Source organism: Lineus longissimus, chromosome 10 (assembly GCF_910592395.1).
Source record: "Lineus longissimus chromosome 10, tnLinLong1.2, whole genome shotgun sequence".
Lineage (NCBI taxonomy): Eukaryota > Metazoa > Nemertea > Pilidiophora > Heteronemertea > Lineidae > Lineus > Lineus longissimus.
This window is the reverse complement of record NC_088317.1, coordinates 15148321-15163355: the sequence shown is the minus strand read 5'-3', so window position 1 is coordinate 15163355 and position 15035 is coordinate 15148321. Positions and strand designations below refer to the sequence as shown.

The 15035-nt window shown below is 43.0% G+C and overlaps 1 protein-coding gene across 1 annotated transcript; it reads right to left on the bottom strand.

The window, feature by feature from the left end:
- Positions 1 to 95: 95 nt before the first annotated feature.
- LOC135494465 (glutamate receptor ionotropic, NMDA 1-like) lies at positions 96 to 15033 on the bottom strand. The gene is made up of 16 exons (XM_064782473.1): positions 14991 to 15033; positions 12474 to 12606; positions 11767 to 11988; positions 10844 to 11149; positions 10333 to 10544; positions 9516 to 9593; positions 8804 to 8912; positions 7765 to 7925; positions 7334 to 7543; positions 6903 to 7019; positions 6278 to 6499; positions 5127 to 5811; positions 4484 to 4640; positions 1455 to 1626; positions 822 to 897; positions 96 to 228 (listed from the first exon to the last, which is right to left on the bottom strand). Exons 2-16 carry the CDS (start codon positions 12583 to 12585, stop codon positions 191 to 193), a joined length of 2877 nt encoding a protein of 958 aa, XP_064638543.1. The 5' UTR covers positions 12586 to 12606; positions 14991 to 15033; the 3' UTR covers positions 96 to 190.
- Between the last annotated feature and the right edge of the window lie 2 nt (positions 15034 to 15035).

Below are 15035 nucleotides of genomic sequence, written 5' to 3'. Positions count from 1 at the left end.
GAATAACCTGCCGCTGAAACTAACAGCTGAATAACTGAACTGACTATGCCAACAGAAGTTATGACGAAATCGGAAATGAACCAAAGCTTTCGAATAACAGTTGTGTCTAAATTACGCTACATTATAAAAGTATATTGATAGTCTTGGAGCGCCGTTGCATTGCAATCAACTGCCGGGTTCATTCGGTGCTTCAGACAGTGGATACTCTTTCGCCATCTTTACCGTCACCTGAAATAATGATGCATAATAACATGTCTGTATTAGACCCACTACATACATTTAAAGAGCTGTTATTGAAGTCAGGCTGTGATTTCCATTGCTATCATCAAATACCTTCTCCTTTCTTAGGACAGGCAAACTCAAACAGTTGGAAGTCCTGCCCGACTCTGGACAGTAATAATAATAATATTATAATATTTATTAAATTAGAGTGCTACAATAACGAATAAAATCATTTTAAAAGCACTTTACAAAAGATAATATATTATAAAGACATGTGACAGAAATAAAAGGAGTAGATTTTAGTACATATAAAAGACAATTTTTGACATTTTTGATAAAAAAGTTGACTAGACATTACTAAAACATCTTATAAAAAGCTGAGTTTTTAGGCGTTTTTTGAATGCATTGGTGTCCGCAAACTCGGGGAGTCCGCAAGCACAGTCTGGGGAATTGATTCTCCAGGGTGATATGTAGTGTATACACTTAGGTTAAGGTATACAGTACATCAAAAATCGTGATCAGTCGTGCAAATACATACATGTGCGAATCGAATAATAAAGTTCTACTGTTAAAGTTGCTTTAATGAGTGTAACATGTACCTTCTTCAACCATTGGAATACCTGCGCTTTCGTCATCATTCGAGTTAACCTTTCCCTCGGACTCTTTCTGTAGCTTCTGAAAAAAACACCAGATTATTACGTTCGGCTAAACTTTAGAATCCCCGATCGGAAATGACGTAGTTTGATCGCATTCAACTATAAATCCATTGAACAGTGGTGCTTGGTTAGTCAACCGATGACCTTTTTTGGGGGTGTGATCGGGGATTGTAAACTCGTTCCTCCCCTTATGACATCACTATTTCGGACACTCAGCGCCCCTTTTCTGGAAAGGTGTATACGTTGTGTACGTTACATTACAGTTAGCACATGATGTAACGCATGCACTGAAGTCGAATCTTACTAATAAGGTGATCATGTACAAAATGTACTTGTATGTACATCTACATCATTTCAAGATTCTTTTATGATTCGTGTAACGAATATGTACACTATACTGAATCCGATTGCAACTAAGAAACTTATCAGGATTTTTGACTGGGGTGGCCCCAGTTAAATTTTTTCGAAAATTATTTTTTACTCATTTGTGGGTCAGGGAGATGAAATGTAGCCAAAAACCAATATATCTTTGGGTTGGGTAACGCAAGAACTTGAATGAGAAGATTAGCCTCCTACCTCGTGTTTCTCCTTGAGTTTGAGCGCAGCAAGTTTGATAAACAATACGATGTAGGAAAGGGCATAAAATACACCCAACAAAATAAATAATCCTGTAAAACCTTCGAATCGTAGCTGTATCTGATCATCTTCATCGTCATTTGCTGCGACACATTTGGTAATCGCGATCCACCTAAAACACCGAATGAGAAGTTCAGAAAATGTCCTACTTCCTATAGAGAAAGGTGAACATCAGTGTTTGAGAAAGGAGCAGGCGTTTTACTCGTTTCGTGCTCGCCACACACAAAATGAACCTTGGGTTGCTGTAGTGAACAATCCCATTGGTTGGACCAGGGAACATGACATGGACACAATGGAAAACAATGTCCACAAGGGCACCAGGGTACATGGATACGCAGCCATATTATTGGATGTAGAGCAACATCCGCTCTACATCCGTGAAAGTACGAAGAAGGTAGGTTTGTGGTGTCATCGTGGACCTACATACAGTGACTACTTAGTTAACTGGTGCTTGGTCTAAAATTTTCTGAGTCACTAATAGAGGCCCAGAATGGGATATTGTCGATTTACGACCATGTAGGGCCTATACTAATCACATTTCAATGAAGAAAATGACAGAGTTTTGATTACATGTTCATTTCTTGATCTGGTCTTCTGTGGCCAATTTTATCAATCAATGGTTGGTATGAAAGGCAATTGCAGTTGTGTAATTTCCTAGGCCCTTTACCCTAACAATCATATTGGTCATTCCTGTAGAAAGTTCAAATCATGAGGAACACAACGTTGTTGTTACTGCTGATGCTTTCGCTCTTTGTCATGTGTCAGTCAATGATGGATGCTGGCAATGATGACGATGATGATGATGATGATGCCGATCAGCAGAATGGTGCTGCAGCAGTTGGTCTCCCTCGACGATGTAACAGTTACACTGTTGAAGCCAGGCTGCGACATGCCTTGGATTGCCAAACAGCAATTGAACATGGCCGCATTCTAAATGTCAATGAGTATGCTAGGCGCTATCGACTATCCCCAACAACGCTCAGGAGATGGATACAGAACATCGATGAAATGACGGATCAAGTGGAGGAAAATGCAGAACGCCGGCGAGTCAGAACCGACCATGATGGTTGTTGGCCGGAAGTTGAGAATATCGTGCACCAGCATTTTCAAGAACGGAGGAATATTGCCCTGCCCGTTTCTCGGTCGGACATTGTTAATGATGCAACGATTGAATTTCAGAACTGGTGGGGCCAACTCCCACACAATGAACTTGAGGACATTGCAGCACGTCGCCCCGAAAGGTCCCAGTTTTCTGCATCAGTGGGTTGGGTTACAAATTTTATGAAACGGAAAAAAAGATTGTTTTCCGCCGTAAAACGAAAGATTCCACCACTGTACCGGCTGATGCACCACAGAGAGTGAGAGAATTTCAGACTGGCGTTAGGCAAACTGTAGCTGACAACCATGTCCACACGCTCTTGAACTTTAACGAAACGTTTGCTCAGTTGGACTTCCCTCCGATGTATACAGCTGAGACCAGAGGTACAGTAGATGTAAATGTGAAAACATCGCGAGGAAATGCCAAACTCGGGTGCACCGTTGGATTGACAGTTGGCTCCAACGGAGAAAAACCGCCTGCTCATGTTGTTTTCAGGCAGCCGGGCTTCGTGCGTCAGATTAGAGATTTGAACAACATTCCAGATAACGTACGGGTCACATCCTCGAGGTCTGGTTGGGAGAATGGAGAGACACTGCAACATTGGTTGGACAATGTTCTTTTCCCTTACATTGGCGATTTTGACTTTAATGACATCCTTCTGCTTTTGGACAGATTCCGACCGCATCAAGCAGAGGATTTCTGTTACCCAATGGTTGAAGCAGGCATACTGTTAGACAATATTCCTGCTAGGTGTACATCGCTGGCTCAGCCGTTAGATCTCACTATTATGAGGGGATTTAAAGCTATAATGCGAAAGTATTGGAAGTTATGGAAATGTGATGCAACTGAGGCTGACGGAAATTGCCGCAAAATTACATTACAGGATGTACTCGGCATTATAAGTAGAGCATGGAATGATGTAGCTCCTGAGTCTGCGGCTAAGTCATTTCAAGTGGCTGGCTTAACACCTCAACCAGATGGTCATTATCGTGATGATGTTGCAGATGATTTGTTGCTTGGTGAAAACGAATTGTCAGACTCCGATAATGATGATGATAACTTAAATTTTGACGACAACTTGGAATTGTAAAACAGTTGTAGTGCAAAGTAGTGAATAAGTAAATGTTGTTAATGGCATCGGTTATGTAAGTGTTAGTTACTTTACCCCCCAAGTTAAACTTTTGGGAAAAAATCTCACATCCCCTCCCTGATTCAAATGCCACTTTTTTAGGGTTTACCCTGTAAAAAGCTTGTAACGACATTCATTTTCCATGAAAAGCACTGGCCAGTGATCGTAGTCTTGGATGGACTTTCTGCATGTCGGATTTCAAGCTATTAAAACTTTCTGAGTACTTGATGAAAGTGATCATAGTCAATAGGTATCAATGCCGACATGTGCAGTAGGCTCAAGTTGTCATTATTAGCCCATTCATGCTTCTCAAAAGGAATGTAGGCCCTGCACAACCCATCTGGGCCTAAAATGCATATTATAATGACCTATTATGGACTTAGAAAATTTTAGACCAGCACCAGTTAACTAAGTACTCACTGTATATCTCTTGGTCCGTGGAATTTTCAAAGTCCTATGCTATAACAATACCCATACCGCAAGCCTTATTACTACAATAAATGTACTTCGTCGTTGGTATCGCTATTCGTGAGGCATGCGGAACCTTCCATGTTAAAGACCTCGGCGACGCCATCACTTCTGAAGTGTTATTGGCGAATTTAGGCTGCAGCACAAGATCGTAGGCGGTGGAGGAAGTCTGTGGAGTTCCTAGGCTCCAGTAAACGGGTTCAATCTCGCAGACGCATTAGCCCTTTGGGTGCTCCCAGTTTTAGAGGCATAACAGTAGCCGATTATACCAACCTTTGCAGTTCGTTCTTAAAAGTGCCGTCATCGCGCATGGAATTCATGGCTATCTTGAAGTCCTTCCTCAGAGGCCAATCCCGTCGCATCGGAAAGGCAATCTCGGTGAATGATTCGATGTTAGGATCCACCGCCAGCTTGCAGTCGGGGTCTTTTGCTACAAAAAAATTCGGACAAAAAACATGGATTTGAGATCAGGCATCCAGGTTCATTTAAGGTGAAAGAGGTCGGCAATTCGTAAAATGCGATACATTGCCAATTATTGGTAGTAGGCCTACGATCGGGATTCGTGGAAGATACGAAAACACCAGCCTCGTGCCGTCATCGCACCAAGGCATCTCATTATATGGGAACAGTTCCGTGTACTGACTGGACTACACCAGTATTATCGTACAAATATTTGGGAACGTTTTTACTGATGAATTACCCAATATTTTAAACTATTGTACTTTTGAAGGTGTTTAGATCCGGAGAAATTGATTGGCACTTGATAATTTGTAGAATCAGCATCTCCCACGATTTTATCATCGGAAGTTTTTGAAAATAGCCGCCTAAAGCAAACATCTGATCATGCATTGTCAGTGATGATATTTGAAAATAGGTATCATGAAAAATTAAGCATAGTACATATACATGTACTTACCAGCGTAGTACTGCAACAGAAGATTCGTCCCAATGAAAGCATAACCGCCCTTCTTGGCTCGGTCAGTTCCTTCTTTATAATTCCTGTCGTAGTTGAGCCTTTTCGCTAAGTCAGTAAGATCATTCTTGGATCCATTGCCGCGTATGTGTTCTTCCATGTAAGACCCCTTCAGGGTGCCCCATTTTAGGTTAGTTTTCAATTTCTTCGCGAGATGAGGAATATCGGAAATGCCTCCGAAGTTGAGCGACATGTCCTGCTCCACCAGGAATGAGGCTAGATTACCAGTGTAGCAAGCAGTCACCACCAGCGCGAAGAACCAGTAGAAAATGGAGTAAACCCTCGTAGGGTACATGATGGGGGCAAATTCACCGCCAGCTTGCGTTATAGCACCGAAACTATACCAGGTACTTTCGTTCATATTGAATCTTTTTTCTGGCTCTATTTCCTCCATAAATGGGTTCCATCTGTCTAAGAGGTAAATGAACACACATGATATGAGCATCACTGCCAAAAGTCCCCACCAAACGTGTGATTTAAACGGCATCATGAAGGCCCCTAGGTCTGGTGTTCTCCGAGATAATTTCAGTGTGAACGTTATCCCAACGAATTCGTACGCTGGCGTGAAGTCGAAGTCCCGCTTGCGGCGGATGGTTTTTGAGATCATTCCTATTGCCATGACTGCTTTCTGTAACAAAAGAAAGAAAATATCATATTAGGTTTATCGGTATAATGAGAGCTACTCATATCATGCTTGGGAAAAACCAAGTGAACAAGAAGGCACATGGGCACCATACTGAAGATCGAGCGGTATTGCCTCCGTAGCCTCCGACTGAGCATAGTTAACGCATTGAGGGGCACCGATATCCAGACCCACTGCATGCCCGGGTGGAGCTGTTATTTAGCCCAAAACCCCGGCTGCCCACTCGGTTTTGGTCTACATCTTAGCTCAACCCTCACGGGGTTTGGTCAGACAGCCAAAAACCTCCAGTTCGGTTTCATGCTATCAGTTTGCCTACTTTTATCGTAATTTTCACAGCGTCAAATGTGCATTCCAATGGAAAAGATTATCTCGGGCTTCAAATACCTCGTACAAACGTTGTAAAGTAGAAAATGGACGTTTATCCATCTGCATCTTGTTTTAAACAACACACCTTTTGTTGTAATTCCCCAAAGGCTCCTGTCCAGGCCTTTGTTGATTGGTTGAACCGGCCATATTCGTTCCCTGCAGTGTGGTATATTTTATATTTGTACACCTTACTTGTCCGCAGAGACATCCTATAAAATGCCTCTGTAAGGATCGCGTGTGCTATCCCCGAATAACCAGCATCATTAATACCATCGTTACCACCCATGGCTATCACAAATGGCTCTTCCTGTAATGAAAAAGAGGTTCTGTGTTCTGCCTTTGGAATTAGCAACAACGTCTCCAAGAGTATATAGCCCATGCCTGTCAACTGAAGACTAGCAACCTCCCAATTTTCTTTCTTAGGCAAACTGATACCTTTAGCCAACGTGTCTATGACCAGATCCTCCGAGTATGCAGGTTCACGGTGGGTAAAGGTATCGATTTGCCTAAGAAAAATACATGCTATTACCTGGCGAGGAAATGTCGACACAAAGAAACATACAAAAGATTAGTTCATTTTGAGGGGCGTAAGGTCCGCATTTATTATTTTCATCCGATGGTACCCCTCAAACACTGTAATGGGTGGGCCTTGTTTCTATTGTGTTGCAAAGGTAAACCAATACCTCTACCCACCGTGAGGTAATTCTTACCAGAACAGCTACGATTTTCATGGTCTCATGGTCCTGTTTCAGCATGATTTCCTGTGGCTCCGTGTGCGCTACAACTCTATTCAGTTTATCCTCCCAATAGTAGCTGAGAAAATATTCCTTTAAATATGGAAAATATGGATTACTGAGGTACAGTCCTCGGGGCATTCGCGGCTTGGGTACATGAAAGATTCATTCAAGCAAGTATGGATTAAAGACTATATTTGATTCAAGTAATATTTGTTTTGGGGCGAGAGACGAACTCTATCGAACGGTCATATTTTCGCCAAAGAGGGAGATAAGAAAATTCGAAACCCCAGATTCAGGCCTTTTGAGTTTATCTCAAGCATATTACTAGACATTTAGAATTCAAAATAGCTTGGTGCTCTTGATAATATATTACTTTGGTGCTTTTTAAAGGAGCTAAAACTCACCAATTTTGGTTTGCAGTCAGTGAAGACATCAAACCTATCGGAGTCATCGTGTGGTGTTGTCGCATACGAATCTTCATGGGCCCCTGCCCCAGAATATGATGCATTTGGTATTGCTAAGCCAATGCAGACGGCAGCGTACACTCTAAAGCCATCATTGAATGACCAACCGCTGTAGATGTTGACCCAGTTATGTTGTTGTCGAGATTTCACCTAAGGCAACGTACATAAAAATCAGAAAGATAAGCAATCAATGCCGAAATGTCTTGGAGAGGCGAAATGCGTTACATGAATCAATTTACTTTCCTCTAATAATTCTTCCTACTGGATGGAGATTTCAATGTCGAAAGCAGTGCTTGGATGATTGTCAAAAACATTACAACTCAATGCCAGTTTGCGGGCCAAATGGCGTTTTTTAAAGAAATTTCAGTTACCCCAGCAATGTATTCTTTGGTTTCCCTCATCGTCTCAAGTAACTTCGCCCTGGTGAAGTCCGGCTCGGCTATAGTGGCAGTGTTCAGGATGGCCATGGAGGCTGCATCGTTAGCTCCTACAATCTCCGATATATCCGTGGTTATATTGTCACAACTCAAGCCTGAAATAAGATCTACGCTTAGGAATAAAGGTTTTTGAGATTCTGAAAATATGTTCAAGGTCTTTCGGTCAATAGGCCTACAAATATGCATCGACGGGCCGGACTCTGCCCCGTCTTGTCAGTCACCACTGGCCGGGGCGGCCGGCCCGCCGTCATGCCGAAAGCGTGAAGCCCGTACAAGTGCGAGGCTGGTCGCGGGGGAGCTGAGTCCCACCCCTGGAGGTTTTTTTGGTCAAATGAAAAACCCCATGAGGTTTTTCAGATTATGAAAAACCTCTAAGGGTTTGTCCCTTCGCTGAAAAACCAAACGGATTGTACGGGGTGCATATTTTCCTTCCCAACACAATATGGTCGGACACTTCCTCCAGGGGGGACATTTTATACTCCTACCGTGGCACCGGCTGCCATCCTCCTGATCCGCAAAGACGTTATTTGACTGACATCAACGAAACTGTTTCTAGTTGCATGTTTCACGAATGATGATTTCCCATCTGAAATATGTAACCACTGAGCCAATTTGATTGTGCCGCACGTCATAATGACTAAACCAGTCTAGGAGAATTTTCGAGCACTCCTATATATCAACAGACCTGGGCAGATGTCGCTCGCTAGCCTTGGACGACAATACATCTACAGAAGGAGACTCCAAAATCAAACTCAACCACCGAAGTCGGAAGGGACCAGCCAATTTGGCGTGGAATGAAAATCGGTTCCCTACGCACATCAACGGAATGAGATGCACCATCTCGAGAATTCCGAACGCAAAAGAAGAAGAAGGAGTCATAGTTACTTTTGGGCCCTCGATATTTTGCTTTGAGTCATTAGATCTTGATTCGCTGAAATGCTTTTGTTCAGCGTGACTGTTCATGATCACTCACCGAATGGTTTTGCGTTATACAGACTAATGCTGCGTAAACGAAGGGACTCTGCAAGTCTGTAACCAGCACTCTTCAATAATTCAGATAATATCCCATTGAAATCCGTCCTCTGAAAAAGAGACACGAAATCATTGACAGTAAAGCAGAAAACCTGGCCCAGATGCTGAAATCGAATTTAGGGCAACGTCTACACACGACCATCAATATACCGGATCGTAACTTGGCTTCCAGCTCAATTGTTTTCGAGGAAGCGGACAACGAGGTGTTATCAGTCCGTGTTCATTTCTCAAGCAAAAGCAAATTTCATGTCAAGTTTTCAACTCAAACTATATGAAATATGGGACAAACAGTATACATGCTGTTCATCCAAGTGCTACATTGCGGAAAAAAGCAGTTTTTCCAATAAATATTTACGTAGGGACTGCCACTGCATTGTTTTACTTGGCGTGCAGGTCGCTGCGACTTGTGTTGACTACTGCAAGCGAGCAACTATCGTCGCGTGCAATTTAAATGCGGTCGCAGCGGTTAAAATCGCTCGTTTGTGGGGCGCTTAATTCGATCAACAGTAAAATTATTATAAGTTACATAGTCTCGTTAGAGATAAAGGCGCCCGCACGCCAATACAAATAGTCGCAAAAATCATTCCATGGTTACAATGAGGAAAGGATGATGATAATAAGATGATGATGATGATAATAACGATGATGATTACCATATCCCAGAACAGCCACTCGATCTTGTCTACGGTATTCGCTACCACAGAAAGCATCCTCGAAAAGAATGTAGACGTCTGCAAAAGTTACATTCAGTGTGTCAGACAATACAATACTTCTTTGTGAACTTTGGTTACAGGATGACCTCGCTAAAAAAATTAGGAAGTGACTACTTGGCAAGCCCGGCTTACCAAACAGCGACTTTTTCTTTTCCTGAATGGAGAGCCGAACTCATCAATATTAAAGTAAAGTCTCCAGCTCGCCAAACAGGGTAGATTTTTTACCTGTTTGGCAAGCCGGGCTCGCCAAACAGGGTGGCTTTTTAGTGCTGTTTAGCAAGCGGCTCTCCAAACAGGACAAAAAAAGATGCCTGTTCGGCGAGCGGCTTGCCAAATAGACCCGGCCAAAAAATTAACTGATTTTATCATTCTTTATGGCAATAGAAATAGTGTCTTGTAAGCCATAAATGACTGGCCATTATTGTACCAATGGATGACACTTAAATAACTATATATAATAAATAATAATATGACCGGTGTAAAGTTCGCGCACAGTGGTTCCTCAGATTACAATTTTTCAGATTTGGTTTATACCCAGGTGCACGTAACATGGTGGATGTTCCTCACGTTCCAGTGTTTACAATAGAGACAGCTACATGTAGAAAGACCATGGATTTTCAATATGGGCACGCACAGAATAATGTGTCAATCTATCTTTCAGCGTCCCCAAACAATAAAAGGGAACTCGAGAAACGGATTCAAAACGTTTCATGCATCGGATTTTACAGGAATTCAATGTAGAAACCAGGATACCTACCTCCATGAGAGGCCAGAGCTTGTTCTCTAATTTATACATATAGACCACAATGTCCGCTTCAAATTGCTTTATCATATTGAAAATGTAGGACAGCATCGCATAGAAGGAGTACCCGTCCATCTTTTGCATATCATACATCCGTACGAAAACTGCACTCGCCCTCACTCCAATTCCATCAGATAACATCAGAACCTGGGCGAGTTTGTTTGCAACTGAAACAAGAATATACGATTAGAGGAGACTCATAGCTGGGTAACACTGCTGGCTACCATTGTACCACGCAATAGGGCCCGAGGAGAATCCAGGATTGTATTTCTGGATGAACCGGCGTAGCAATATTCCAATCAGTTGGCGCTTGGAAGAAAAGGCTCAAGGTAGCATGGCGGCATGGTGGTGGGTCAATTGATCACTTTATAGTGTCGCCAACGTAGGACTCTCAAACAACGATGTTGACACGTGTACACTACATGTATTTGGATAGGCATTGCCTTTGCCATTGGATGAAACTTACTTGCATTTAGTTCACCATCAGGACCCTCAACAAAAATAAACACCCGACCAATTGTGCTGAGATCCTTTTCCCAATTTCCTCGGCTCGCCCAAAAGGCTTTCGCTGACAGCTCAAAGAAGTTCTTCCACGAGGGCCAGGCGGAGAACATCACTCTTTCGGAGTTGTTTTCCGCCAGCATTCGATCCTCGATCTCGATGGTAGGTGGTAAGCTCAGGATGTAAGGTAGTTTGTTGGCCTTGCAGTATTTCTCCACGGCGGGAAGGTGGTGTCCAACGACCAAGTCGACGTTGGCTAAGTCAGACAGGGCTGAAAGATGGATATAACAACATTTGCTCTGTTTTTTCAATGAAAAATCCAACTACTATACTCAAAAGGAGTTTCAACTTAGTTCTCACAAGAGCAATACGCACGTCCCCCTCCCCAATCAATACGGTTTGATGCTAAGAATGTTAACTATCACTTTATGTTCATACATGTGTATTGTTGTAAAAAAAATGTTACAGTTCTTCAAAGTGTGCTTTAAAAAGCTTGGTGTTGGCCAGAGTTTGATGATGACCACTTTTGAAAACACGTCTGGTTGTTCAAAAGTACAAAAATTACATTATCACTTATCGATTTAACATGTTTAATACCCTAATATATCCTTAAAGAAATTATCTCTCTGGTTTACTGGTTGACCCCATCAACATTTGTAACGTTAAAACTTACCGATTGCATTAATTTTGCGAACGTGACCCCGGTTTAAACAAACCAGCGTCGAAGTCTGGGCCTCCAACCAACTGTCGAACGAATTTGTGTCAACTGACTATGGGAGGTGAACGAAGCTCACGTCGAACGCGCCGAATACGCCCTGTTGAAAAGTTTCAAAATTTCGATGGATAGTTTTTCCTCAATGATGTATACTTTAGCACATCGGTACTTACTCTGTTTATTGTAAATATCTTTTGAACCCCATTCCTCCTTTGGGTAGTTTATGTGGACAAATGAGACATTGTAGCAGGTGCCATATGCTCTACATACAATGTTCTTCTCTGGTGGGGTAGGGAGGTACGAATCCCATTCGCTGGCCATTGTTTGCATAATTGCTTCTATGGGCCAGATCGGGGTGCCGCTTGGCGACTTTATGGTTTTCATGGGCAGATAACCTGGAAAGGAAGGGTTAACATTGACATTGCTGCTAGTACGGGTGGTTTCACCCGATACCAAATACGTTTAAACCGTGTTACTCCAAGTGGATCATAGATCCCATCGCCAACAAAAAAATCCATTTTCTCCTGTCCGGGGCAGTTCTCCAACTTAGGTCCAGTTCTCCCTATCGTTCCAGCCTCATGTTCTGCCACTCGTCACCATCATGCGGTCCTTGGCCTGCGTGGACGCCGTCTGCCTTGCGGTTCCACCTGAGTGCATGCCTGGTGATGTTGTTCCTTGGCCTTCTCAGGGTGTGGCCGTGGCAGTTCCACTTCCTCTAGTGCGTTTGATCCATGGTCTTTAGAAACTCCTTGCAAGAGGTGTTAGCAATACAGTTAAGCTATCTATGGTTCAACACTCAGACAAGCTCCATAGTAAAATCAAATACAGCTTACCTTAACTATCAAAAACATATCAAATTTGCCATGCAATGAAGACTTACCTATCCACAGTTCACCAATGATATTAGGTGGACAATCAAAAGCGCCAGTGGGATGACTGAACATCAGCACTGTGACAATAACAACAGGCAAAGAGGACTGGAGGTGGAGCATCTTAGGAAGTGACGTGTGAATCTGGAAGATGTGTGTCATTGGGTATTGAGAATTGTGTGAACTCGTGTAAAAAAGGGTTGGTGCATGTGAGTATATATTTGATGCAGTTTAAACGGCCCTCGATCAATATTTTATGCATTTTAAACAGCCCCCGATCAAAAACCAGTGCATTTCAAACGGCTCCCGAACTTACGGCCGAAACCGCGGCGTCGGTAAAATTAATGTGCCCCGTCGGCATCTTATTCGGCCTCTTGCCGGGCCGATTTCACTTTGCCAGAAGCCCGCCGCTTCTCCGAATCGCGTCTCGCTCGGCGAGATGGCTTTCTTGACGTACGTCCGTTTGCGAGCAGCGTCTACGCGAGCCGGTGGTTACCTTGCTAATAAACCTACCCTGTCTTTATACAACAAGCCGGATATCCTATACCATGTGAAATATCGCTCAGGTGCATAAGTAAGCTTCCTTTAAACATTTTATGAGTAGAGAACATGAGCAGACAACATACAGGCAGTCAGTTTTCAACCAGATGAAACGATGATTCAAGAACAAGCTGATGTCTACCTAGCATCGCTTCTTCCAGTGGTGTAGACCACAATGGATCATAGTCTATCAGCGATTATTAGGAACTGCTGGCTTCTGGCTACCTGGCGGAAGCTGGCGTAGGAATTGGGAGTTACAAGTGCTTGTTACACTGTCTGCGTTCGACTCCTTTCCCAGCCGTGTGATTTTCCTTGTGGCTGAGAATGTATATACGCTTACTATTTTGCCGGTTGGAAGAGGTGTGTTTAAAAAGAGCTGCTATGCTGCTCTGGCAATACTCTGATATATCAAGCTCCGGCGCTCTAATGCCGAGTGCAAGTAAGGCGTTGAGACGCAAGCCGTATTCTACTTAGTGGTCACTTCACCTAAGGAGACTTTTTCTATTCGGAGTGGCTATGTACACAGCAGACTGATGTGTATGCAGGATCAAGTTGGTTGCATGCACAGCAGAGGCGAATTAATATAACCGCGTCATCAATGACGTCAGCTGGAGAAAAAATGGAGGTGGCGGGGGCGGTGGAAGAACTCCCCACTTCCCTTTAAGTAATGGGCCAATTCTACATCTTATTATGACCCCCAAGTAATTCTAAGGCGTATGGAACCCCGGTTTTTTGGATGGCATGTGTGTCATATGAACAGTTTTCTCCAGCCAGCGAAGTCTGCTGTTATGTGTACTCTAGACAATACGCGGGCCTGTACATTGCATACACAGCATGTTGTGTATTCAAGAGAAAATGTTGTTTTGATTCACAGCAGATAGCATAAAATCGGAGGCGAGGCTTTATAATGAGCCTAATGAATATTAATATAAAACGCTTTGAACATAAAATAATGTCTGTTGCATATACACAGCATGCGATGCTTGCTTGTGTACACAGCATGCTGTGTATGCAACAATAATTTTTCTGTTGCATACACAGCGTGCTGTGTACATATCCTCTTCCTTTTCTATTACCGGTAGATTCATAGAAAATGCGGCGCTTGTGAAGTAATTCTTGTAAATATCAATGCGGCAACTGACAGCTTACCTTTTTAAATCTCGACAAGAGTGCCCTATATAGTAGGCCTACGAGTTCACTCCCTACGGATTCAACTGGACAACTGTTGGTACTAAAAGTTTAACTGATCACACCTTCGACTGAAAATGCGGTTCTTGTGAAGAGTTCCCTGTAAATAATGAAGTTCTATTTTCTACCAATTGCCAGTTAATCTTTTTAAATCTCGACAAAAGCGCCGAGGTGTTGGTGTTAACACTCGGTGTTGGTGTGAGCAGAGTTTAAAGTTGGGTGTTAGTATCAATTTTACACCGACTGGAACACCAGGAGTTAGCTTGAACCATACTTGGTGTTTATTTTCCTAAATCAGCAATGCATTTTCGAAAAGCGCTTACACTAACCCCCTAGGGGTTAACACCGGCGGGAGTTTAAAGTTAGAGGTGTTAGCAGCCATGTTTTTGTACAATTTTAACAAGTTGTGGTCGGAATACTTCAACAAAGAAGAAGGCCAAACCACAGGGGCAAAGCTGTAGAAAACAGTGAGGCAGTGGAGGACTACACGAGGCTGAATGAGAACCAAATTGATGAGGTGGCAGAAGAATTCCGGGAGAGTGGAATAGCTACCAACCCTCGTGCTTCGCGACATGTAGGCCTATTAGGTTTCCTTCCGTGCAACTTGATGCAGCCAAGCAAAAGTTTATATCAAGATGATCTACAGGCCTAATGCGTGAAAGCACATGTATTCTGAATATGCAGCCCTACATGGATTATGATGGTTAAATCTAGCCTTCCTGGCATTTTACAAATGCAGAAGCGACGAAACATACATGAGGTTCATGTTACATCACATCGTCTTTTCATATATTCCCTACCTTTGAGATAATTGGAGCTCCCCCTGAGCTGTCAAGACATACAGT

What these genes read in the sequence shown, in the direction of transcription:
- LOC135494465 (XM_064782473.1), bottom strand. Translation starts at nt 12,585, where the DNA reads ATGCTCCACCTCCAGTCCTCTTTGCCTGTTGTTATTGTCACAGTGCTG. An exon ending in TTGGGGAATTACAACAAAAG is followed by an intron (nt 5,812 to 6,277) that starts GTGTGTTGTTTA and finishes CTTTTGTTACAG; the next exon opens with AAAGCAGTCATGGCAATAGG. An exon ending in TTTAAGAACGAACTGCAAAG is followed by an intron (nt 1,627 to 4,483) that starts GTTGGTATAATC and finishes TCGGTGTTTTAG; the next exon opens with GTGGATCGCGATTACCAAAT.